Genomic DNA, 24,988 nt, shown 5'->3' on the forward strand with positions numbered 1-24,988 from the left:
GCCTCATCTTGATTCTAAGTCAAGGTGACATTACTAGAATCCTTGCTCACAAATCATGTGACAAGGAAATCACAAAACGCTTGGTACCTTATGATTGTTTAAGTCTCATCCCATATGCTATTGCAGCATTGAAGTGATTATCTAGTGTAAGAGGAATCATCTCTGATAGGCGCCTTAATTAATTAACAACATTTGATCAAATAAGTCAACATAGACTTAATTTATTAATCGTTCAAAATAATAGTACATGAATATTATATGCGTAATAACCTTAAAACCCTAATATGCTTTTGAAAAGCATTTTTAGCAACAAGTTTAGTAAATAGGTCTGCTAACATATTAGTTATGAAAATGTACTTCAACACAACAAGACTTTGTGTAATGATGTCATGAATGTAGTGATAGCGAGTATCAATATGTTGGATTTTTTCATTGTATTTAGGATCCTTTGCATAAGTTATGGCAGCTGTGTTGTCGCAATAAAGTACAACAACTTTCCTAAGATGCCTTGTAATGTTCACACTTTGCAAGAATCTCTTTAACCAAACCATCTCCTATTATACAACTCAACATGCTACGTACTTTGCTTCCATAGAATATAGAGCAGTACAAAACTGCTTCTTGCTACTCTAAGAGATAACTCTGCCTCTAAGTATAAAAACATATCTTGAAGTAGACTTTCGATCATCTTTATCATCGACATGATTAGCATCACTATATCCGACCAATTTTAGATTTCCACCTTGATAGCACAAAGCCAAATTAGTGGTTCCTCTTAGATACCTTAGTATTCTTTTAACTGTAGCTTAATGGGCAATCCAAAGATGACTTTAGTATCTATTGACCATACCAACCACAAAGCATAGGTCTAGTCGAGTACACATCATAGCGTACATCAAACTTTCAACAGCACTTGCGATGGTACATTTGTCATTTGTTTCTTTTAGTTTTAAGACATTATTCTATGCTAAGATATAGGCCTTTCTCCATTGGAATGTTAATAGGCTTAGAGTTCTACATGCGAAATCGTTCTAAGACCCTTTGAATGTAATTTTCTTGAGAAAAACTAAAAAACTTCTTAGAACGATTTCTTGAGATTTTAACCCCAAGGATGTATTCAGCTTCTCCCATGTCCTTCATCTCAAAAGTGAAAGACAACCACTTTTAAGTAGTGACAATTAACTCCATGTCATTCTCGGCTAATAGGATATCATCCACATATAATGAAAGAATAAAGAACTTATTTCGTAATATCTTTACATATACACAATGATCCTCTTCAATCATCTACGAAAATAATGGTTTGATGAAAACAAAGATACCATTGTCGGGATTATTGTTCAAGCCATAGATAAAACGTTTCAAGCAACACACCTCGTGTTATTTTCCTTTGGCTTGAATTCTACATACAAAATTATTCTAAGACCCATTGAATGTAATTTTTTTGAGAAAACTCAAGAACTTCTTAGAACAATTTCTCAAGATCTTAACCCTAAGGATGTATTCGCCTTATCCCATGTTCTTCATCTCAAAAGTGAAAGACAACCACTTTTGAGTAGTGATAATTAACTCCTTATTATTCTCGGCTAATAGGATATCATCCACATATAATGAAAAAATAAAGAACTTATTCCGTAATATCTTTACATATACACAATGATCCTCTTCAATCATCATAATGCCTATGGAAATGATGGCTTGATGAAAACAAAGATACCATTGTTAGGATGATTGTTTCAGGCCATAGATAAAACGTTTCAAGTGACACACCTCGTGTTCTTTTCCTTTGGCTTGTTGATTGATTCATGTAAATCTCTTCATTGATTTCTCCATTGAGAAGTGTAGTTTTCACATCTATTTAGAACAATTCCAAATCTAGATGTGCCACTATAACCATGGTAAGGCGAATTGACATAAATCTTACCACAAGAGAAAACGTCTCTTCATAATTCACACCTTTTTTTAGGTATAGCCTTTTACTACTAAACGAGCCTTATATTTGTTAATTGATCCATTCGTTTTGCATTTTACCTTTAGAACCCATTTGTTTCCAATGGCCTTACGCCTAGGTGGAATGTCAATTAACTCCCATACTTGGTTTTAGTCATGGATTTCATTTCTTCTTCCATAGTAGCAAGCCATTTATCTGATGATGGTGGGTTTAAGGCTTCCTCGTAGAAAGATGGTTCATCAACATCCACAGAAATACCTAAGAAAGATTGACCTTCTATCTCGAATCGTTTACAGGGTATTTACCCACATTCACTTTTTTGCAACTATGAATCTTGGTGGAGATTAAGTGGTGTACTCCCACTAGCCTCAATAGTCTCTTGGATAGGATGTGTTTCCACATCCATTTTCTTATGTTGGGATACACTTTCTTGAAGCTCCTCTATCTCATAAAGCTCAAGGCTTTTTTTAACTTCACCTATGCTTGAGAAGTCATTTTCATAAAAGTCAACATCATGAGATTTCATCTCAGTTATCCCTTAATCAAGGTGTTCCCCATACATCAAGTAGCCCTTAGAATGTTTTGAGTATCTAATAAATACACATTTATTAGCTTTAGGACCAAGTTTCCCTTACTTATGAAATGAGTGATGTACGTACCTTACTAATCTTTAAGGACGTAAACTCTCTAAATTCGGCTTATTCTCATTCCATAACTTATATAGAGTTATGGGAACAAATTTTGAGGGCACACGATTAAGGATACATGTTGTGGTCAAAAGGGCATCCCCCCAAAAACTTATTGGAAGGTTGGCTTGTGCCATTATCAACTTAACCATTTCTAACAAGGTACGATTCCTTTTCTTTGCAACACTATTTTGTCGTAGAGTTCTAGGTATCGTTAACTGTGGACGTATTCCTTTTTCCTCATATAATTCTTTGAACAGATCAGATAGGTATTCACGACCTCTATCAGTGTGAAAAACCTTAAATTTTTTTTCTTTTTTATTCTCAACCTCGGCCATAAAGCGTTTGAAACAATTCAAAGTTTTAGAACACTAAGACAACAGAAATATCAATCCATATTATGAGTAATCATCTATGAATGTAATGAAATAAAATGTACCATTGCGTGCTTTTACATTCATGGGTCTACAAATGTTTGAATGGACAAGTTCTAGAAGATGGGTGGCCCTTTTAGCCTTCCCAAAAAGCTTTCTTCTAGACTTATCAACAAGGCATGATTCATATGTAGGTAGTTTAACTTTGGCAAATGAGCCCAATAGCCCTTTTCTAACCAATTTGGACATTCTATTTTGCCCAATATGTTCTAATTTGGCATGCCATTTCACAGAATCATTTATAACATTAGAAGAAAAATTTGAAACAAAAGCAACATCATTATTAGAATCCAAATCTAACATAATCAAATCGTCTTTAATATAATCATGACCAAAAAACATGTCTCTAAGAAAAATAGACAAACTATAATTCTCGAAAGTAAAATTAAATCTTAAATCCATCAATGCTAAAATTGAAGTAGATTACATCGTATAGACGGAGTATGAAGCACATCATGTAGGAGCCATTTTGGCCCATTGTGCAATGTGAGTTAGTAAGTTCCTACTTCTAAGATTTCTTCCTATGCTCTGTTTCCCTTCATGACAAAGTGTCTACCTGTTGTACGATGGTAATCTACATATCTTGTATGGTTACAGGTTATGTGCTTAGTTGCTTTTGTATCTACAATCCAACCAAGGAAATGATGAGCTATAAACACATGAGAACATACATAAGTTCTAAATCAGTTTAGAGGGCAAACCTTCTTAGGCTCAATGCACTCTTGAGCAAAATGTCATTTCTTACCACAATTAAAGCATTTTAACTTAGACTTATCTTTTTTCCCACCACATTTGCCTCATTGGCACTTGGTGACTTTATCATTTTTGGGTCTTAGATTTCTAATTTTCCCCTTTTTTGTTGTCTTTTTCATTTGGGAACATACCTTTTTGTGATTTCTAGCTTGAGTTATTAAGACAGTGGTGTGGATTGCTTCTTTACGCTTTGCCTTAAGCTCGAGATGGCGGGAAATGTCATCAAAAGTCTTTATCCCTTCGTTGTGTTTTAATACAAGCTTAACATGTCCCTATGAAGACTCAAGGAATGACCTGATGATAGCTAAGACCTGCTGCTCATCTGTGAGATCATAGCTAGCTGCTTTCTTCTCTCTTATCATGGCTGACATAACCCTTAGGTGCTCAGCCATAATGTGCTTAGAGTCAATCATATATTGATTGAATGTAAGTGTCAAGGCATGAAACCTCGTAACTGTGGTTCTACCCATACTTGAATTTAAGTTGTTCCCACAATTGTTTGGCAGTTAAGAAGTTCTCAAACTCCCAAATGAGATCATAATGCATGCAATTTAACATGGTAAAGAGAACACTATGATCTCTCTTATACTGAGTGTCATAAGCCTCATGGTCACAACGATGTTGAGTAGTGTTTCCAACTTCAGGTGAGTTCATCTCTTTGGTTAGATGATCGAGCAACTCTTGCTCATTGAGAACATACTAAACCTTTTTATGTCAGATATCATAATTTTTGCCATCAAGTTTGGCACCTTTGGTCAAATCAACAATAATTTGTTTTGAAGCCATATCACTACATCATTGCATAAGGTTTAATTAGGCACATATATAATTTTTAATCAACTAAAATTAGACATATTTAATTTTTACCTATATTACTAATTCAAAAATTTTGCATGCATGCTAGTAATAATCAACAATAGCATAAGTATCAATTAAAATATCTAATCTAATTTAACCTTGGATTATGGAAACAACTCCCACTATCCTTAAATATGAAACCCTATTGATATTTATAGGTGCCCATATCTAAAATAATATTATACGTAAAGTAAGTATGAAATTACATCCCTTTACATGGCCTTAATAAATAATTAATACAAATCTACAATAAATTACATTATAAGGAACCTATTACTTCAATCTACAAAAATAGGGATGTCACGCTTACTTGTACATATTTATTATTTTGGATGATCAAAATCTTTCATATAAATATTATGCACACAAAAATAACACTAAATAGATCACAATTTTCAAATGCTTCCAGGAAAGACTACAATAGTCTCTTTGACAAAGCATCTTACTGTCGTAGTAATTTCCAAGAAAGGATGGACAAGTCACAAATGGTCTTTTTTAAAACTCAGTCTCCTTTAATAAAATTATCGAGACATATAATCATCGTACAGTCTTTTTGCATACAATTTTACTTAACAAATAAGTAAAATAATTACATCATGCATTTTATAAATTTTACTTAACAAATAAGTAAAATATTGCAATCATACAAAATATACTCATATGGCATATAGCATTTTACATATATGTAAAATAATTAATTTAACAAACATTTGTTAAATTCACTTAAACCATATATATGTTTTAGAAGAAAAATAATTTCTGTTATATAACATATACGTAAAAAAATGTGGTTAATTAACATATTAATTTACTATATTTATAATGCATGTGAATTTAATAAAATATTAACATGCCAAAATCATAAATAATATTCTAAATTTGTTGTCAAATACCAAAAAATTTTAAAGTCATTTTGTAAAAACAGAAACTTGTGGGGTAAAAATATAATTTTGAAAATATATTCATTGACGTGATGTGGTTGCCACATATGGTTATGTTTAGACCATTTTGGTTTTTACTATCTACACTTTTATTTCAAGGATGTTTCTTTGGTGTAATGGTTGAAATGTGTTTTTTAAAAGTCTTAATAACTTTGTTAGTGCAAGTTCGAATCTTACCAATTACATTTTCTTTTTCATTTTTTTTTCTGCCATTCATAAGGAGCCATATGATCCTAGACCAATGCATTTGTTTATATTGGATTAAAACCTACTCGTTCTTCATATCAATTTTAGCAAAACAAATTTGTAATATTACTTTTTTATTATAAATATAAAAATACATATAATATAGGTTTGAATCTTGCTAGTTGCATTTTCTTTTCCAATTTTTTTTGTTGCCATCTATAAGGCGCCACATGACCTTAGACCAATGCATCTGTTTGTACTAGATTGAAGCCTACCCCTTCCTCATATCAATTTTAGCAAAACAAATTTGCAATATTATTTTTTTATGATATATATAAAAATACATATAATATATTGTTAGAAAGCTAATTAAAAAAAACATATCTATTATAGATTTATGCATAATAAATCATATATTGGTAATTTAAATTAAACAAAATTATGATCAAAGCATGCTTTTAAAATATACACAATTTAAAAAGATGAAAGTAAGTCAAAACCTGCTCTGATACCACTGTTAAGAGGTGAGCCTACCTTTTCAAATGAATATTCCACTCCCTATATGGTCGAAGAAGCCTTATGAATCCTCTTTCATGCAGACAATGATCTTTTTGCTCTCATTGTTATAAAACAGCTACTAGAGTCCTTCATAAGAAATTACACGTTTCAAAACCCTCTAACCTTGATGATGCCTCAAGAATGAAGAGAAAAAGAGAGAAAAAAGTTTTTGGTTTTTTTTTTTACTCACAGATCAACTTACATTCACTCTTAATTGTGTGAAAAAACCAATATGTCTGTTTTCTATTTATAAATGTGTTAAGGATATAGAGATAAATATTTTTTTAAAATTTAAACAAATTAAATTTAAATGAAATTAATTTTTATTTAAATTTAAACAAATTAAATTTAAATATAATGGATTATTACATAGATAATCTTTATTTAAATTTAAATAAATTAAATTTAAATATATATCATATCCCAAACATGATAAATTTAAATTTAAACAAATTAAATTTAAATATATATCATATCCCAAACATGATAAATTTAAATTTAAACAAATTAAATTTAAATTTATATCATATCCCAAACATTTTTCAATTATTCAATTAAGAAATATTAGTCAATAATAATTAATTAATATTTATTAATTATTTACAAATAATTAGTAAAATTGCTAAAATTGCATGTCATGTGGACGCATCACATTTGAATGCAACATATATAAATGAATATATTTAGAAACTTTTATCACAAAAGAGACAATGATTGAAAGATGTTTTCAAAGTATAATTCAATCATTCAATTTTGTAGGCTCAATTTAACACATGATGACACTTTTTAACTTTTAAAGTGTTATCATTTAAACTTAAGATGCATAATTGTTCACAAAACATAAGATTATCTTTTTAGAATATGTACAAAATTCAAAAGAAATTAAAGATTGTCATGATTAAACATTCAACGTCCTAAAATCTTATTTTTCAAAAAGCTCTATTGAAAAGAAAAAACTCTTACTAAAGCTAGTTCTTCTATCGTCTAAACATCTTTTTCATAAAATCAAACCACTTTGACTTTATTAATATTTGCACTGATGTTTGAAAGCATCACAATATTTAATGGGATGTGCAACTGTTGGTAAATGCCCTTGACCCAATTGGATTGGTCAAGGAATATATATTGTTGTTTAATGCATATTTGATCACATAACTATATGTGATAGATGTCTTTCTTTATGTTAGTGCAATAATAAATAGTTATTAAGTACTAATTGAAAGAAGCCCATGGAATATAAAGGCTTTGTAAGAGAATTGTAAAGTTGTTGTAATTATGAGATCACTATGCATCAAAGCCATGCTCCTAAAATTGTTCTTGGTCATTGTACTATCAAGACAGGGCATTGACAATGCTCAAAGACTGCTACATGTTAAGCCTATTTACTTAGGAAACAATCAATCTTATAGATTGAAGTATAGGAGATACTTAAAGATAACATGTGGGTGCTTGTTGAAAAACAAGTTCACTAAACATGACATGCTATGAGAACTCTATTTGGTATTTCACTAAATTATCTATAGAATATGTTCTCATGTGATAGTCGTGCAACTAGTCCTCGGACTTAAAACACCAAGTCATCTTGTATGGGGAATAATATACTTTGATTTCACTTTTATAGGTCTAGAGGAGACCAAATGCTACAAATGAGGAAAATAAGGCATGTAGAGTTTATATGGATGATCTCGATCAAGTCATATGTGTGTTGTTGGTTAGTATGACTTCAGACCTTCAAAAACAACATGAAGCTATGAATGCCCTAGATATTATCCTAAACCTTAGAGAAATGCTCGATAAGGAAAGTCGCATGGAGAGATTCAACATTTCAAGAGAATTGTTCCGATGTAAGATGTTTGAAGAAAGCCAAGTAAGGCCTCATGTGCTTAAGATGATAGGATATGTCACTCGATTTGAGCAGTTGGGTTGGATTATGGATCATTATTTGAGCATAGACCTTGTACTCTCTTTGCTACCAAAGAGAGTAACCTTATTAGTTTGTGTTGAATTTCAATATGAAGAAGATTGAGGTAACCTTATCAAGCTTATTAAATATGCTTACATAGGCTAAGAATAGCATTGCGAAGGGAAAATGTTCAGTTCATCTTGTTTCTTCTAAGACAAATGAAAATAAAAAAAGAATATTTCTAAGAAAAACAAGGGTTAAAAGGCATCAACTTCAAAAGGTATAAAGCCTATTAGAGGAGAAAAAAAACAAAGACAATGACAAATGCCATTTTTGCAGCAAACTAGGGCATTAGAGGCGTAATTGCAAGGATTATATTGAATCCATTAAAAGAAAGAAACAAAAGGAAGTTTCCACATTAGGTATGAGTCATATGAATATTTATTTTTCATTACTTGGTATATGATATCTTACTCTTTATTAATGGTTCTAATATGTATGACATATTGTAAGAACTAATGATAAGGAGCAATAAAGAATAGGACAATAAAGGTGACAACCTCAATTGATGGTGATTAAACTTGTCGACCTAGATTAGATTGTGGAACAATAAATAATTTTTAGAACATTAAATGTTTCATGGCTTGATTGCGAAGATGAGATGTTTTGGTTTTAGGCCTATAGTCGAATATTTTATTTTATGTTTAGGAAACATAGATTTATATTTTGCTAGTATGAGATGCTTAGCTTATATATATTTATATATTTACATTACATCTCGTTTTATTTTAGAATTGTTCTAAATTATTTATCCTTAAGTTCCTTTTGTATATGATAATCAATACTAAGTCATAATGATAAGATTATTGTGAGATTATTTTCTTTTGATTATGAATCAAAAAAGAAATTAATGAGATGACTTAGATAAAATTGAGTCATAATTCAGTGAATTCATAATAAGATTATGAACACATTTAGTTCATGAGCATTCTTTTGGAGATAAAATATCTAAATTAAGATTGCTTAGAACTAAATAACAATTGATTATCATATTGAATTCGTAAGAGATGAATCACAAAACATTCCAAACCCAATTAATCACATGAACTTATCGTTGAGAGGATTTCATCTCATAACCAATGATGAACGACTTATGATATGTAAGTACACATAAAAGTTATGTATATAACGCTCCAAAGGCAAGTAAATAAGTTTACTTGGTAAGATTTCTATACATGATAAAAATAGTGGGAGCTAATAACACATTAAAGGTCAAGGGTCATGAAATTATGAAATCCAATATATAAGAACTATGCATAAAGATGCATAATTCATCCGTTAAATACAAAGTAGGATGCATATTGATGTACTACTTATATAAATCGAGTCTATTAAATGATACAATATGAATGATTATATAATAATCTTTATTCAATGGAATAAATTCAAAGTAGTTGAATACATTAAATAAGATAAACTTATTTTGTGCAAATCATAAGGTTAGTGGGAGTAAGATAAGTTACTCATCAAAAGTGTATATGATACATTTTCTAGTCCAAGGAAAATAAAATGGAACTAAAAAGTTAGAGCCTAAAAGCAGACTCAACAAAAGAATTTAGGATGATACATTAAAAGAGTTTAACATAGATAGAATCCTCAATGTTAAAGGTGACATAAAGTCATGATTGAACAGTTGTATTGGAATAGTTCTAAAACAAGAGATAACTGCATGATTATATCTATAATTGGATACAAACCTTTTGTTTAGGCTACAAAAGAAGAGATATTTGGATCATTGGTTTAATAAGCCAATAAATAATTCTGAGTTATTAAAGTAACAACAAGAGCCATAATAATGAAATCAAGGTCTCGTTGTGATCTAAATTAGTATTTCTATTATGATAATGGAGATTGTCAAACATATAAATTAACATATTCTCAAATATTGTAATTTAAGTTGTCCTAGTAGAGAGATAGTCGCTAAACGAAAAAGTTTGATATTGGATACATTAGTAATTGACTCAAGTGAAAGTGAGAGATTGTTGGTATATGCGCTTGAGTCAATTGGATTGGTTAAAGAATATATATTGTCATTTAATATATATTTAATCGCATAAGTATATGTGATAGACGTTTTCTTTTATGTTAGTGTAATAATAAGGAGTCACTATGCATCAAAACCATGTTCTTAAAATTATTCCTAGTCATTGTATTGTCAAGACAGGGCATTAACAATGCTCAAAGACTAGTACATGTTAAGCCTCCTTATTTGGGAAGTAAGCAATCGATCTCATAGTTTGAAGTATATGGATACTTGAAGATAACATGTGAGTGCTTGTTAAAGAACAAGTTCACTGAACATGACATGCTATGAGAACTCCATTTGATATTTCACTCTAGTGTCTATGGAATATGTTCTCAAGTGATGGTTGTGCAACTAGTTCTCGGACTTGAGACACTTGATCATCTTGTATGGGGAATGACATACTTTGATTTCACTTCTATAGGTCTAGAGGCAACCAAATGCCTAAAGAGGGTGTTTTTGATATGTCAACAAGCATACGAAAGTGAATGAGTGGTCAAGAGAGAATTCATCACCCTAAGTAATATGAGGGGATTTATCTCACTTGTTCTTAATTATTGATTAACTTGTATAAAATCTTTGACTAAAGTATGATGAATTTAAAGAAAGCTAGTTTCCTAAATTCATAAAGTTAGTAACGAATTATGAAAACTAATATGGAATGTCATAAGTAAACACTAAGTCATTCTTTATGACATATCCAGGATATTTGACTAAAGGACCGTATTGCACTAAAAGACTTATCACTAAAGGGCTTTATCAAATTCTTTAATTAATTTTCTAACATTTGGGTGGTTATGATGTATTGCTAGATGCCACTCATTATCTATAAATATGAATCAATTATTAAATTGATATTTGATTAAAATTTATTTTTATTGCCAACACGTTAAAAGCCTAATAGGTCACACACATTAAGCGACATAGTTGAGATTAAATAAGAATAATTAATTAAGTTGGACTTAATTGAAACAGACTAAAACATAGTGAAAAAATTAATTATGTTCACAAGGACTTAATTGAATAAAAATACAACGATTGTATCAAGGGTTATAATTTAGTTTGATTATATAAATATGTTATATTAGCCAACTAAAACTCTAAGCCTTTAGCTGTCTCATAAAAATAAGAAAAGAAAAGTAGTTGTTTTTATCTTATAGAAACAAGATTTAGTAAGAATTTTTGGTCTTTTTGTTTTAGAAACAAAACTAGTTAACACAAGTAAAAATCTTATCTTTGATAAGGTCTTATTCAATTATTGTATGGATTACTGTTAGAGGCCAAATATTTGAATGGTTGAAGATTTAACAAATCCTAAAAATGAAGAAGCAAAGATTTTGACTATAGGATTTCACATTGATTTGTTCTCTTTTTGGGTTACTTGCTTCATTACAAGTTTTTTGAATTTAATTGACTTTTGATTACAATATTTATAGTAAGGTATGTAACTTTTAAAATTATGAATGTTCATAATTTATTTAAAAATTACATGAAAAACACAAATATTGATCTTGTGCGATTTGATTGTTTCTTTGATTAAAATATAATTTCTTAATTTTCATCGCGTTATTTTTTGAAATTTTTAATTATTCTCATGTTTGAAAATGAAATTGAATCCCAGCAGCAACAATAACTTTACCATGAAAACTCACATCTTTAGATTAATCACTTTGAATATAGAGGTTGCGAGGATACCGCAAGTATAATCATAAGAAGATGATTTCGAATCAATTGAAAAAAAAAGTTCTTCATAGATATGAGAATTAGATCAAAGTATTGAAGAATTATTTTTTGAGAACATCTTGATTGAAAGTGAGTGATTGACAATGGTACTAGTTCTTGATTCCCCTCCATTTAAATCTAACAAAATGGTGCATCAAAAAAAATTCTTACAAAATGGATTAATCACATAATTTCTTTCCTCGATTAGAACATTAAACAAGTAAATTCTCAATTAACACCAACATTAATAACCCCGCAAGCGGGTGAAATCGCTTGTAAATTACTAAAAACTATTACTAACTCACCCAAAGGGAAAGAACCATTATATTATGATCAAGGTGAAATGGAAAAGAAAAGAAGAAACCACAAAGATTAAAACACGTCAGCATATCCACGTGTCTGAACTTAGCAGAATTAGAAAAAATACCCGGGAATTTGATTAGACAAGAACCGCCGATCTCCAGGCACCCGGAAATCCAACGGTTCTCAGAAAGTCTGTCAAGCACTTGCTTGGAAGCATTGGAATTAAAAAAAAAAAAGAGCACACCGGCACTTGCTTCCCGCCCCTAAAAGTGTATTACTACTTATTCAGTTGACAAAAATCGCAAAAGTAGAAACCGATTGGAAGCAAAAAAAGATGTGCGGAAGAGCTCGTTGTACTCTTCGCGCCGATGACATCCCCAGAGCTTCCCATCGCAACGACGGCCCCGTCCGCCACGTTCACATGGACCGGTAAGATTAATCTGTTCGACTTTTTTTTTTTATCCTCCCTAGTTGCCGTGCGTGTATTTATTTATTTGTTTACTTTTGCTGATTTTGGATTTTGATTTTAAAACCATATAGGTACCGTCCATCGTATAACGTTGGCCCGGGAATGAATTTGCCGGTTGTTCGACGGGACGATGGATCTAATGGCGACGGAGGAGTTGTTCTTCACTGCATGAAATGGGGATTAATTCCTAGTTTTACTAAGAAAACCGATAAGCCTGACTTTTACAAGATGGTAATCTCCTGATTAATTCCGTTTTGAATCTGTTGGCAGCATTCTTGTTATTTAGGCTTTGTTTTGTTTTGTTGTTTTTGTTTTTGCTATTTACTTTTTACACACATAAGTAAAAAACAAATAATGCATTTCTATTTAATACTAGCAAATAATATATCCGAGGAATTAAATTTGAAATTGCACTTTTAGAAATGAGAAAACACATGCTTTACTTTCATGTGAAAATGAAACAATTATGTTTTGAAAGTAATGCTTTATTTTAGCAATCTATTCTTTTTTGATCAAATATGATTTTGATTTGTAGGTTTTGCTTTTACATTTTAGTAACTTTGAAGAAGTAAATAACAAATAGTTAAAACAAGTAACAAAAGTAAACCAAACAAAGCCTTAGAGGCATGTTAGCAAAATCTTTAGTTGCTTATTTACATTATAGAGTTATTACTGTAGCTTCTTATTTCATTTTGCTTGTAAAATCCCATCATATCTCCAAATTTTTTGTGGCTTAAATTTAAAATCTGTATTTATATACCTTCTGTATATGCATTTCGAGGAGACTGAATATCTAATGTTGTAAAACTACTTGATGTAACATGGATTACAAATTCACAGTTCAATGCTCGGTCTGAGTCAGTATGTGAAAAGGCTTCTTTTCGGCGTCTACTCCCTAAAAGCCGGTGCCTAGTAGCAGTTGAAGGGTATGGGTGGTACATTGATCTATTTACTAAAAATTACATATTCTCTCTGGTTCTCTGCACCTATTCTTATGCTTTATGAAATCAAATTTCAAAGCCCTCTAATTTGTTTATGAAGATGCTATAGCTGAAGCCTGCTACCGCAACCAGTGTTGAAGAAATATTTCTGTGGAGTGCACCAACACTCAAATTGAGAATAATGACCTATCTTGAAGCATTGCATGTCTGTTTCTTTTGATGTCTTCTGTTGGCTTATGGATAAGAGCAAACTGCAGGTTCACTAACCTTGTTAGAAATTTTGTTAATTGGTTCTGGTGGTTGTTTTCTAGCCTGAGAATATCTTAGTTTTATTTGAATTTTTGCCTCTTGTAAGACAATATAAATCAAAACTTATTTCAATAGGAAACTGGACCTTCCAGGTTGACTATATCCTGTTGCTGGTTGTGTCCTTTTTTTTTGGTAGACTGTTTGTGCCTTATTCAAGTTTGATTTACAAATCTCTTCCTGAACTTTTATTTGTGCTGTTTTTGTCATCATTTTGTAGAAGTTTCTGCCCTCATATTTGTATAGGTTTCCTTACTACAGGTGCTTACCATTTGATTGTGTCATTTATCTCCACAAGCATTGTTTGTATATTCAGATTCTATGAGTGGAAGAAAGATGGCTCGAAAAAGCAGCCTTACTACATTCATTTCAAAGATGGTAGGCCTCTAGTGTTTGCTGCTCTTTATGACTGTTGGGAGAATTCAGAAGGTGAAGTGCTCTTTTAAATGCCTTTGGAATTAAATTTAGGCCGTTTGCTTTCAGTATCTGATTTTTCTTTCCCCATTTGGTTAACTTGGTAATAATTTTGTTGGCCCTCTGCTTTATTCATTCACTTCAGACAATTATTTATATTTGTGTTGTACCACATTTAGATTTTCTTTGGGTCAAAATTTGTTCTTTGATGACATAAGATACCTCTTCTTCTAGGATACAAGCTGTAATCATTTTTTTTCATTATTATTCATTTAAGTCGATTACAGTGGTGTATTTGTTCTTGCAGGTGAGAAACTTTACACCTTCACGATACTTACAACTGCCTCCTCATCAGCTTTTCTGTGGCTGCATGGTAAGTCATGCTTCTTTGAATTTGTTTTGTGCTTACTAAGGTTATGGGCCTAAACAGAGTACAATAGTGCATTCTGATCCATGTGCCAACTCCTTGTAATGAGAAAACCCTTAGTTTGTTGATTTTGTTTGTTTGTTTCAGAATATAATAATGTTCCTAAAGCCTGATGGTTACAGGCTTTGTTTCATTTGAACGAGATCAACAGTCCACTTTTATAAATAAAATTTAAGACACATGGTTGTGGCATAGTGAACTTTGAAGTCAAATAAAGGTGAATAAAGAAAAGGGGAAAAGGAGTAACTGGTTGATAACCAAAGCATCTCTGGCTTTTACTCAATTTTTTCCAAACCAATATATAAACATCAATGTAGATCTTAATGTAAAGGGGTTCTTGTGGAAGAGGAACCGTTAGGGTTGCTTCCAGAAGAGGTAGTGTTGGGGGTCCTTCTGGAAAAGGTAAAGTTAGGGTTTCTTTCCGAAAGAGGTAGTGTTGGGAGTTATTCTGAAAGGGGTAGTATTGGAGTCCTTTCGGAAGGGCAAAGGCTGCATCGTAAACAAGTGAAACAGGATGTACAAATATCCATGAATTACAAATTCTTTCAAGTATTGCTAACATATTCAGTTAATGTTTCTTTGTAGACAGGATGCCGGTAATTTTGGGTGACAAGGAATCAACAGATACATGGCTAAATGGTACGAAAATTGATACGCTGCTTAAGCCATATGAAAATCCAGATTTGGTAAGAGCTTTATTATCAATGTGAGAAATTACCAGGATACATCTGCCTTTTACATATCTTGAATGATAACGAGGTTCTAATTGATTTTCTTGGATGCTAAAATTTATCTTTCAGGTTTGGTATCCAGTGACCTCTGCAATTGGTAAGCTGTCTTTTGAAGGACCAGAGTGTGTCAAGGAGGTAGGGCAAATAGGATATTATGTAATGTAGTATCTTATTCTAGCAGATTCTGCTAGTCCAGATTCTAGGTCTAGATACACCATATATAGGGAATTTTCTGAATCTCCTTGGTCGCAGGGATCATGTTCAACAGTAGGGAAGGTTTAGCCAGTAACTTTGCATCTGTCGTGATTCCTTACTTTGTTTGATTGACTGGTTCTGCTTAGCTTGGTTGAGAAATTACTTTACTTGAGTGAAAATTTTTTTCAAAGTTGCATTCGGGGGTAACTCCTCATTTTGGGTTTAATTCCAAAGAATCCAATAATTACTTCTTCAACTGTGTTGGTAGGTACCATTGAAGACACAGGAAAAGAATCCGATTTCAAAGTTTTTCTCAACAAGGGAGGTTAAGAGGGAACAAGAATCAAACATGGAGAAAAGTTTGTGTGATGAATCTGTCCAAACAAATTTGCTGAAGAACTTAAAGGAGGAGCCGAATAGTCCAGAAGACAAAGAAATTCCATCCTTGGCTTCAAAGGGGGACAACGATTCAAAATCTAGTGTTCTTGTCCCAACTTGTGAGGACGTCAGGAAGTGCCAAACAAAGAGGGACTACGAGGAGTTTTCAGCTGATACAAAGCCAGCTAAAGATGAAATTGAAGTAAGTCCTGCCAGGAAAAAGGGAAACATCAAGGGTGTTGCTGGTAAGCAACCAACGCTATTTGCGTACTTTGGCAAAAGATAGTTTGTTCCACTGCAATGCATTTGCTTGGGTCAAGGAACAGGTTCACTGTATGGAAACTGCATGTTTATGAGACAGTGCAGGTTGTATTTTGGAGGCCGGGTGGGATCTACATGTAGGATTTTGTGGCAAATACTGGTCTGCATTTTGGAATTGTAGTTTAGATCTCTTTGGGTGGCACATTTTGAACTCCTTGTTTGGTGGGAAGAGACTCGGTTGTACTTGTATGGATTTAGGATCCATGTATATGATTATGAATAGTTCCTTTCAAAAGAAAACAGAACCTTACTAACTTCCTTCTCAGATTTTTCATGTGAGAATTATCTTATACATTGAACAGTTTGCTGGGGACAATCCTGCTTGAAATAACTTATCATTACTGGTAACATTCTTTATCTCTCTATCTTCATTTCTGGGATTACAATTAACTCAGGTAATCTGTCCAAAACAATCAACACGTTGATAACATCTAAGCTGATCAAACATTCAAAAGTAATACAAGAATGTCTCCAGGTGGATTAGTAACGAAGTTCCTCAAGCTATTTGAAAGGATTAGTAATCTTTTAATTCACCAGTGTCTGTTCCGTTTGTACGGACAACATAACTAGTACAAATCCTCAGTATCTTCCGCACATCCACATTATTTTTCATCAAAGCAAGTTTTTGTTCAATATAATTGTCAACCTAACGCTTAACCTTGCTGTCTGAACCTAATGCTTAACCCTGCTGACTGAAGGTTCCACCTAATTAGGCTAATTGTTCCTTCAGGAGAAGAAGATTAAGATTGCTCAACAATGAGAAGTCCTACCAGTATTCAACAAAATTAAAGAACTACATTCCAAGCCTTGATATTGGATACACTTTTGAAAGATCCCATAGCAGTGGACTAAAAGTATTTGGCAGCAGCTCCTTAGCAGGGCAGTGATCAATTCAGCAGCTAAAGAATTACATGTTTCAGTAGTGCGAAACCAAATGTATTTAGCTGTTGTAAAAATCAAAAATTAGCAGGGTCTAATGACATTCACAACATAGTGCATCACATTTCATTTTGGATGGAACAGATGGAAACTATTGGCAAGTTAACTAAGTTTTCAAGGCTTACAAGTACTTTAACATTATACACTAGTTTCATCAGGAGTTGGCTTTTAATTCAAATATGCAATAAAACCTTAAAATTCTTCTACATTTCCATCACAGAAATCGAAAACACTTTTCTTCTGACAATCCTAGAGTTCAATGATAGGATTTTATAGCATTTCTCTATATAAAGTCATTAAAACAAAAGAAAAAACAGAGCATTGTATTAGTAACATCTAATATCTCAGATATAGCTGCCAAGATTTATATATCTGAATGTACTACAAAATAATACCATAACATAAACAAGAACAAAATTTTTTTTTTACTAAATTCACTACAAAAGTGCACACTAAAAACTACCTTGAATTATCATTTCTTACTCACTCTCCTTGTGGCACAAGGAATCAATACATTCCTCTGCTGTTATTCAGAATCGACCCGAGAGTCCCCAACACCGCAAAAGCCAGAAGTGGACTAACATCCAAGGTATCGAAAATGGGCGGAATTATATTCCTAAACAGATTCAAATAAGGATCACAAAGATCCCTAATAGCTGAAAGTGGCTGCCTGTCCCAAGGGATGTTAGGGAACCAACTGAGTAAAACCCTAACCATCAAAACCCCACTGTATATATCAAGCCACTTTGCTAAACCCGCGGCCACCACCGTCAACGGCGTGTTCAGGTATCCGCTCGGGCGGTCCTTTAAGGAAGCGAAGAAGAGCGGTCCCACAGTGGAAAAAGCGTTAGGGTTCTGGGAGATTGTTTTGAGAGCAAAATTTTGGACCATCTTGGTGAAGATAATGGTGGCGGAGAGGGCTATGGAGAAAAGGGTTTTGAGGGTTCGAGTTGAATCGCTGAGTCGGGACTGAGCCGGGATTTGGGGTGGTCTGCAGGGTATCGTTCGGGAAGGAGAGACGGAAGCTAAAAGGGTAAACTTGGGGTGTTTTTGGTTGGGGTTTGAGGGTTTAATGGGGAGAGAGAGGGCAAGGGAGTTGGTTTTGGAGGTGAAGATTGGGGAAATAGGGTTTCGTGGAGGGAGGTAATTTGAAGCTCGGAGAAGGAGGGTCTGGCTGAGTAACGACATGCTTGGAAATTTTTGTTTAGTTATCTTTTTTTTTTTTTCTCGGGAAACAAACGTAAAGAGAGAGACGGGTTTGAGGTTACGATGGAGAAAAGTGGATTAACTACAGGGAGCTACGTTATCCATATGTACTGAGTCGACTCTCGAGTTAGGAAGCTTCGGTTTTCCATTATACTTGGAAAATAGGACTGGCATAATCAGGAAACTCAAAAACTCACAAGCCCATTAACAATAGAAGCCCAAAGAGATAAGGCCCAGTTGGGACAGAGTACTGTATTTTCAAGCATATGAGGTGAGGAACAGTGAATACTTAGTAATGATTAATTGAAAATGATGTAGATGTTTAATATTGCCTACTTTCTTATACAAACGAAATTAAGTGACTTGGTTAATACGATTTTAAAAAGTACTCTGTCATTGGAAGGGAAAAATCAAATTATTATGCATTTTGTTTTAAATGAGATAATTAAAAGTCACGTTTACATAATTTTGTTTAAGTCGGTAAAATATGAATGATAGTCAATACTAACAGATATCCTTGGTTGTACGTGGAATTAACTTGTTAGATGATGAGAACTTGCATTCTGGCGCTGCAGCCTCATTATTTCCAGTTGAAGCTGTAGGTTTTTATAGCCAAGAGGGGTTGGCCCCGGCAAAGGAGCAAAGTCCAGTGTGGTACCTAGTAATGAGATGAGCAAGCCTCCTGACAGCTAGCTCACAATTCTTTTCAGGTAAAATCCAACCTATCTTTTGAGCTCCACCATCGTTTTAGCCTGAATTGCTCAATCAACATACATACATTAAATTTGAAAGAGGACCAAAAACCAAAACAGTGAGAGGGAGGAAGAATTTTCAGCTTCTGTGTAAAGCATATTGGAAGAATCTTCAATCTTCAGCACCATAATTTAGTCAATATTGGCAACATTAGATTTACTTGTTACCGGATCATATAAAGAGAGGTCATGTAGCTTAAGTACATCATTAACAGAAGAAAAGAAAACTAAAACCAAAGGAAAAAAAAATAAAAGGGAAAGTATCCAAATTATATCAACATAAGGGAAATAATTGAGGGCGTAAGAAGGGCAAGTACATATAATAAGCCTGTATCCACTTTCCCTTGGGCGTGATTTCCACGATGATCTTCTTCAGCATTCTCAGAGGACCTACCATGACCCCCCATTGAACAACTGGACGTGACCCTAGGCAGAACCCTCGCCGCTTAGCCTTATTCCCCAGCCGTATGGTGCTTCCCCTCCTCCTCCGCAGCCGCCTCCGCCCCGGGCACCACCCAACCAGCACTGTTGAATTTGGAAACATTGATATGGTCATGGAACCTCTCTTCAGCATCCTTAAAAATGGTTGTGCTAAGTGTTTAGTCAATTTGCATCTTAATTCTTATATAGTGACTGTAAAGATAGAGCGAGGTTTTGTTAATCATGAAGGTCATAATGGCAGCAATTATAACAATCAGATGCTCAGGGCCTGATGCTAAAGAGAGTTGAATAAAAAATTGTCTTCAGGAAGGATTTCCTTCGATTCTTTTTCTTTTGAGGCTTGTGGTAGTCATGATTAGAACAGATGGGGGTTCCTCATCTAGCTTCAAATAAGTTCAAAGAAAACTAGTAGGTGAGAGGTATCAACCACCAAGGAATCCAATTATGCCTCATCACACGTTTGTCCAGGGAAAAAGAAGGAAAGGGCCTCCCAATAGTTTTTATTCTTTAGTTTTCCTTTTTGTTGTACTTCCACTTATTCCATCATTCTGTTTCCAGTTAATGTTTGTAAATTCACTGCAACTTTATCACTTCTTCTAGCTGGGCTTCTTCCTTGGGGAGTGGGCTTTAAATGATTATGGATCACCACAGCAGCTAACTATCTGATCCTGTTGCCAGTGCCTAACTGTACTTTTGAAACCCATACACAGTGTTCGCCCGGACTTGTTCATTTGCTGGACCCTTGAACAGTTGAACTCTACTTGGGTTATTTTCTTGTCACTAGATTTTCATATTGACCGGAGAAAATTAAGATGAGAACATCTGGGAAATTGCCAAACACGCTCAGGAGAGAAACTTACTTCGTTCTCAACCTTTCAAGAAATTTAATTTCATGGACAAGCTATGAAAATCTTAGTTTTATATGCACAAAACATGTTATGACACAGATCAACAATGACAATTTGATTTGATAAAATTTATTCAAAAGGAAACAAGGCCCTCACCTCCGTTTGTTAATTTTGTTTGATAATACAGATACTCCACACAAATAGATGGCAGGGCTGGGCCTGGGAGCCTGATAAATACAGTATCAGACTTCAGGTTGGCAAGTGCTGCCTCAGCTCTCTCTGAGAGGAGTTTATTGACCAACAACTCATATCCATAAGAGACTGTGCCTTAATCTATAAATTTGTTTTGTGGATATGGGGTAGTAATATAATTCTGGATTTTCATTTTTTCCAAGTGTCCTGCAAAACAGGGCGTAAGGAAAAGATTTTCCTCCATTTCACACCTTTCAGAAACATGGCTTTCACTTGATGCCTGCCCTTGAGAAACACACCCACATATAATTAATACAGCGAGGATACCAAATGCTTTCCAACTAGCAAATTTATAGACATAGAATCATATAAAGCCTATCTCTGTTTTCGTTTTCTCCCAGTCCCCAAAAAGAAATTTATCTTGACTGAAAGTGGAGAAGCGTTGTTTGATGTGACATGTTTGTTTGTATTCATTCAGTTTGAGCACTTTCTGTGGAAAAATCCGGTAGAAAATTGCTGTGACTTTTCCTGGAATGGAATCACCATGTACCTTTTGTTAATAGTCATATTGATCATCAATTCATCATCAAGGAGTACTAACTAGTAAACATTCATTGGGGGCCTTGGCTTGCTTGGGCAATAAATAGTCAAATTTCAAGTACCAACTCACCCCTGTTGAGAAAACGCTAGAAGGCTTTTCAAGCATGTTTAAAGCGAGTAACTATCATTCAAACCCTTTGGAAAAAAGCACTTAAAACACACTACAAAGCCTATCCACGGAAAGGCTCATTGGCCATCCATTCAAAAAGAGTGTAAAGTTTTATGGGCTCAAAAGGATTTGTCAGCAGGCAATTACCCACTCTTCATGCTTTCTTTCTTAAATCCCTTGGATTAATTTAGATAAAAGAAAAGGAAAAGAATGACAATTCACTCTGCCTGGTTATTGGCATGATTGGTTTCCTACCATTTTCTAACTCTCAAATACGATAGGAAATAAGATAAAGAAAAGAAGAGTACCGTAAGCCCAAAACAGCAGATATGGGAAGGCAAACTTTTTTCTTATCATATCTCAATATATATATATCTGTCAGAAGGATCCGATTCAGCAGCTGAAACAGTAACAAATTCTATAGGAATAAATGCCAAACATACCACCCATACTTGTCTGCATGCAATGAAACTCCTCTTAGCTCTCTATTCTAGCTTAGACCTACTCATACTCATCCAAAACCCTACGACATCCACCTATAGCAGCACCTATATTCGAGTAAAATATAAAATAAACTGAAGAAAGTAGCATATGGGTCGTTCAGGGAGCTTTTGGATGATCATCAACCGCCTCTGCAGTGCCATTATTGCTGTTGGTGTAGTTCTTTGAGGCCGGGTACTTGATAGCATTAAGTTCAACTTTGCGCAGAGCAGCTTTCGCCAGATCAATGCCACAGATATCAGAGAGCCTGACAAGGTAGAGTAGAACATCAGAAAGCTCTTCACCAAGGTGCACTTTCTCCTCTTCTTTCCAATCAGGCAGTCCTTTTGGGACCTCTCCTTTCCACTGAAATATCTCAGAGAGTTCTCCCACTTCACCCACCTATACGATTCATCACAAATATCCAAAAATACAAAAGTTACTTTCTACCAGGGTCAGCCGTTTTAATGAACAAGAATCATTAGTCTTTTAGAGCATGTTTAATTGCTATCGGTTTATGAATATGATAGGAAAAGTAAGAGCAAGAAAAAGGTCATTATTTCGTGGAATTCACAACAAAAAAGGGCAAGCCTATTTGCACTTTGCAGAGATAGTTGGTCAAGTTTGACCCTGTGCGAGACAACATTCACATACCAAGTTAAAAAGCGAAAACCCTAACTTGGAAATCAAGAAAAGTACTAGCAATGAGGAGGAAACAGAAATGGCCCACTTGCGAAGTTGAATCCAAGTTTTGCGTTTTAAGGAGCACAGGATAACGATAAAGTAATTAATATTTCTTCTAATCCAACTGGTTTAAGCTGTATTTTGTTTGGTCAAATCTCCGCAACATAGAAAATGGAAGACATTAGTACAACAACAAAAATAATATACTGGTAATATCTGACCTTCCATCTTTCTTGGGTCATAGAAATCATAGAGATAAATTATCAGGAAACTACCTAATATCCAGAGACAAAACTTTAAAAACCATAACAGAACGATAAGGAAAACCAGAGAAAAATATATAGACAGAAAGAGAAATCCTCATGATGTTTTTCTTGGGATAGACTATACAGAGATACACATACCAGGGCCAAAAGGAGATTTCTAGGGCTGTGAAACTGATCCCAGTCTCTTTCCTTGGCAAAGTTGGCCATTTTCTGCTTGAGAAGATCAAGATTCACACTTTGATCAACTTCCTGAACCCCGGTCATCTTTCTAATACCTTTTTCTAGATGGACAGGGAAAAGATGCTAAGAGAGAAATGATCGATGGATGAAGATTGAGAAAGAGAGAAAGAGAGAAGAATAGAGAGACAACCATATATAAAAAAGAGGATGGGGAGAGACCAGAAAACAAAGGGATGTTCTATTGTGGAAAGTAGTAATTGAATTTAAGCCCTTACCTTGTCTGTACTCTTAATTTGGTAAATAGGCTGGTGTGCAGGTATATTTGTACTCATAAAACGTACAAATACGGCTAATTAAGCAGGGGAGGAGACGCTACAGCTACATCCTTACAAGCTATTTACAGTCCATGATGCCACGTGTTAGTATCCCACATGGATTCTCGCCTCGATCCTTGGGCACCCTCGTGTCTTTGTAGGGACCACATGTTCTTTGTTGTTCTTCTTCTTCTTAGTTACTTTCATTGGCTTGTTTGCTTTGGCTGGAAACCGGCCTTCCCTTCCTTCTTGGCACTGGCAATCTCTGCGCCTCGCCAGCGCCAGGACCGGGGCCATGGGTCAAGAATAATCTCCTGGTGGAATTGGAGAATTGAATTTATTTCCTTTCGTTTCTGTTTAGCCTAATTAATAGAATAGAAAAAAAAGGAAAAATAACATAACATACCATAAAAATCCCCTAGCATTTAAGAATGTAATCCCAACAGGGGTGAGTGGGTGCCAGCTCCACCTCCTAATTTGCATTTACACCTAAGAATAAATGAGAAAGAATAACAATAGAATGGCAAGTACAACTGAGTTTACGGTTGAGCACAGGACAATTGCACTTAAAAATGTTTATTATATTTTAGTTATAATGGAAATCACTCTACTTAAAAATGCACGGTGATTATGATGCCAATTAAGTTCACATAAGCTATTAATTGTTTTTATCCCCTTTTTTAAAAATCTGATTAATGCAAATTGTTTGTTTTTGTTTTACAAAATAATCAAGGGGAGCTTCTAATTAAACACCATGAATAAATTTCTGATTTTTGACAGTTTCCACATGCCAATATGTATAGTTATGACATTAATTATAATTCTGATTAAAAGAAAACATTTTTTGGCCTATTAGCTGGCAACCTGGTCACACTTCAATTGCAGTGTGCGTTTCATAACTTGACAATTTGGCCTCATCACTTTCTTTTTATAAGTAATTTTGCCTCACTGTTGCTAGTGCCTAGAATGTTTGGTGAAACGAAAATTTAATTCCAAAATATAGAATAATTGTTTAATCATTTGCGGTTAGATTTATTCTATATGGAAGATAAGTTAGGAGAGCAAAGAGGATCTCACTAAGCCAGAATGAAGGCTACAAATAAGTGAAAGTTGACCCCAAAACTTAAAGCCAATATATATTCTGGACTGTTGTGTGCATTCACACTTAGTGATTTGCATTCTTATATATGGTTAAGGTGATTTTGAATCCTTATCATCAAAACTTATATTTGTTTGTGTTTAAAAAATTTTCCAGAAGGATGTTAGTAGGCCTGGCTTTCAAGTGTTGCACTTTAATGATGCCGTGAGCTTGAGTTCATTAATTAAAAATATATGTGTCAATTAGTATAAAGTTAGAAGTAAGGTTCATTGTTTCATATATAGAATGCGAAAGGAGATAGATGATGCCTACTTTTTG

General features: G+C 33.8%; 4 protein-coding genes across 5 annotated transcripts; 1 reads left to right on the forward strand and 3 right to left on the reverse strand.

Annotated features, from left to right (window-relative positions):
- LOC18612644 (putative SOS response-associated peptidase YoqW) lies at positions 12,616-16,876 on the forward strand. The gene is made up of 8 exons (XM_007049549.2): positions 12,616-12,807; positions 12,919-13,078; positions 13,688-13,773; positions 14,411-14,523; positions 14,816-14,881; positions 15,521-15,621; positions 15,736-15,801; positions 16,130-16,876. The coding sequence occupies exons 1-8, from the start codon at positions 12,713-12,715 to the stop codon at positions 16,523-16,525; spliced, it is 1,083 nt and encodes a 360-aa protein (XP_007049611.2). The 5' UTR covers positions 12,616-12,712; the 3' UTR covers positions 16,526-16,876.
- On the reverse strand, positions 17,065-18,793 carry LOC18612645 (ylmG homolog protein 1-2, chloroplastic). 2 transcript variants are annotated; one of them, XM_007049550.2, is made up of 2 exons: positions 17,963-18,793; positions 17,065-17,459 (listed from the first exon to the last, which is right to left on the reverse strand). In XM_007049550.2, exon 1 carries the CDS (start codon positions 18,685-18,687, stop codon positions 18,007-18,009), a length of 681 nt encoding a protein of 226 aa, XP_007049612.2. In that variant the 5' UTR covers positions 18,688-18,793; the 3' UTR covers positions 17,065-17,459; positions 17,963-18,006. The 2 variants fall into 2 exon arrangements, with proteins under 2 accessions (XP_007049612.2, XP_017974400.1); XM_018118911.1 differs by having other exon boundaries at positions 17,065-17,504.
- On the reverse strand, positions 19,732-20,340 carry LOC18612646. The gene has a single exon (XM_018119059.1). It carries the CDS (start codon positions 20,029-20,031, stop codon positions 19,732-19,734), a length of 300 nt encoding a protein of 99 aa, XP_017974548.1. The 5' UTR covers positions 20,032-20,340.
- On the reverse strand, positions 21,978-23,530 carry LOC18612647 (dCTP pyrophosphatase 1). Its single transcript, XM_018119008.1, has 2 exons — positions 23,216-23,530; positions 21,978-22,529 (listed from the first exon to the last, which is right to left on the reverse strand). The coding sequence occupies exons 1-2, from the start codon at positions 23,339-23,341 to the stop codon at positions 22,248-22,250; spliced, it is 408 nt and encodes a 135-aa protein (XP_017974497.1). The 5' UTR covers positions 23,342-23,530; the 3' UTR covers positions 21,978-22,247.

The sequence above is a fragment of the Theobroma cacao genome, chromosome 1 (genome assembly GCF_000208745.1).
Source record: "Theobroma cacao cultivar B97-61/B2 chromosome 1, Criollo_cocoa_genome_V2, whole genome shotgun sequence".
Classification (NCBI taxonomy): Eukaryota; Viridiplantae; Streptophyta; class Magnoliopsida; order Malvales; family Malvaceae; genus Theobroma; species Theobroma cacao.

Bases quoted from the DNA above. Each gene is read 5' to 3' on its own strand.
- LOC18612644 (XM_007049549.2), top strand. From the start codon at position 12,713: ATGTGCGGAAGAGCTCGTTGTACTCTTCGCGCCGATGACATCCCCAGA. The intron at 13,079-13,687 runs GTAATCTCCTGA...ACAAATTCACAG, and splicing joins AGCCTGACTTTTACAAGATG to TTCAATGCTCGGTCTGAGTC. The intron at 15,802-16,129 runs GTAGGGCAAATA...CTGTGTTGGTAG, and splicing joins GACCAGAGTGTGTCAAGGAG to GTACCATTGAAGACACAGGA.
- LOC18612645 (XM_007049550.2), bottom strand. From the start codon at position 18,687: ATGTCGTTACTCAGCCAGACCCTCCTTCTCCGAGCTTCAAATTACCTC.
- LOC18612646 (XM_018119059.1), bottom strand. From the start codon at position 20,031: ATGCTGAAGAGAGGTTCCATGACCATATCAATGTTTCCAAATTCAACA.
- LOC18612647 (XM_018119008.1), bottom strand. From the start codon at position 23,341: ATGACCGGGGTTCAGGAAGTTGATCAAAGTGTGAATCTTGATCTTCTC. The intron at 22,530-23,215 runs GTATGTGTATCT...TGAATCGTATAG, and splicing joins GAAATCTCCTTTTGGCCCTG to GTGGGTGAAGTGGGAGAACT.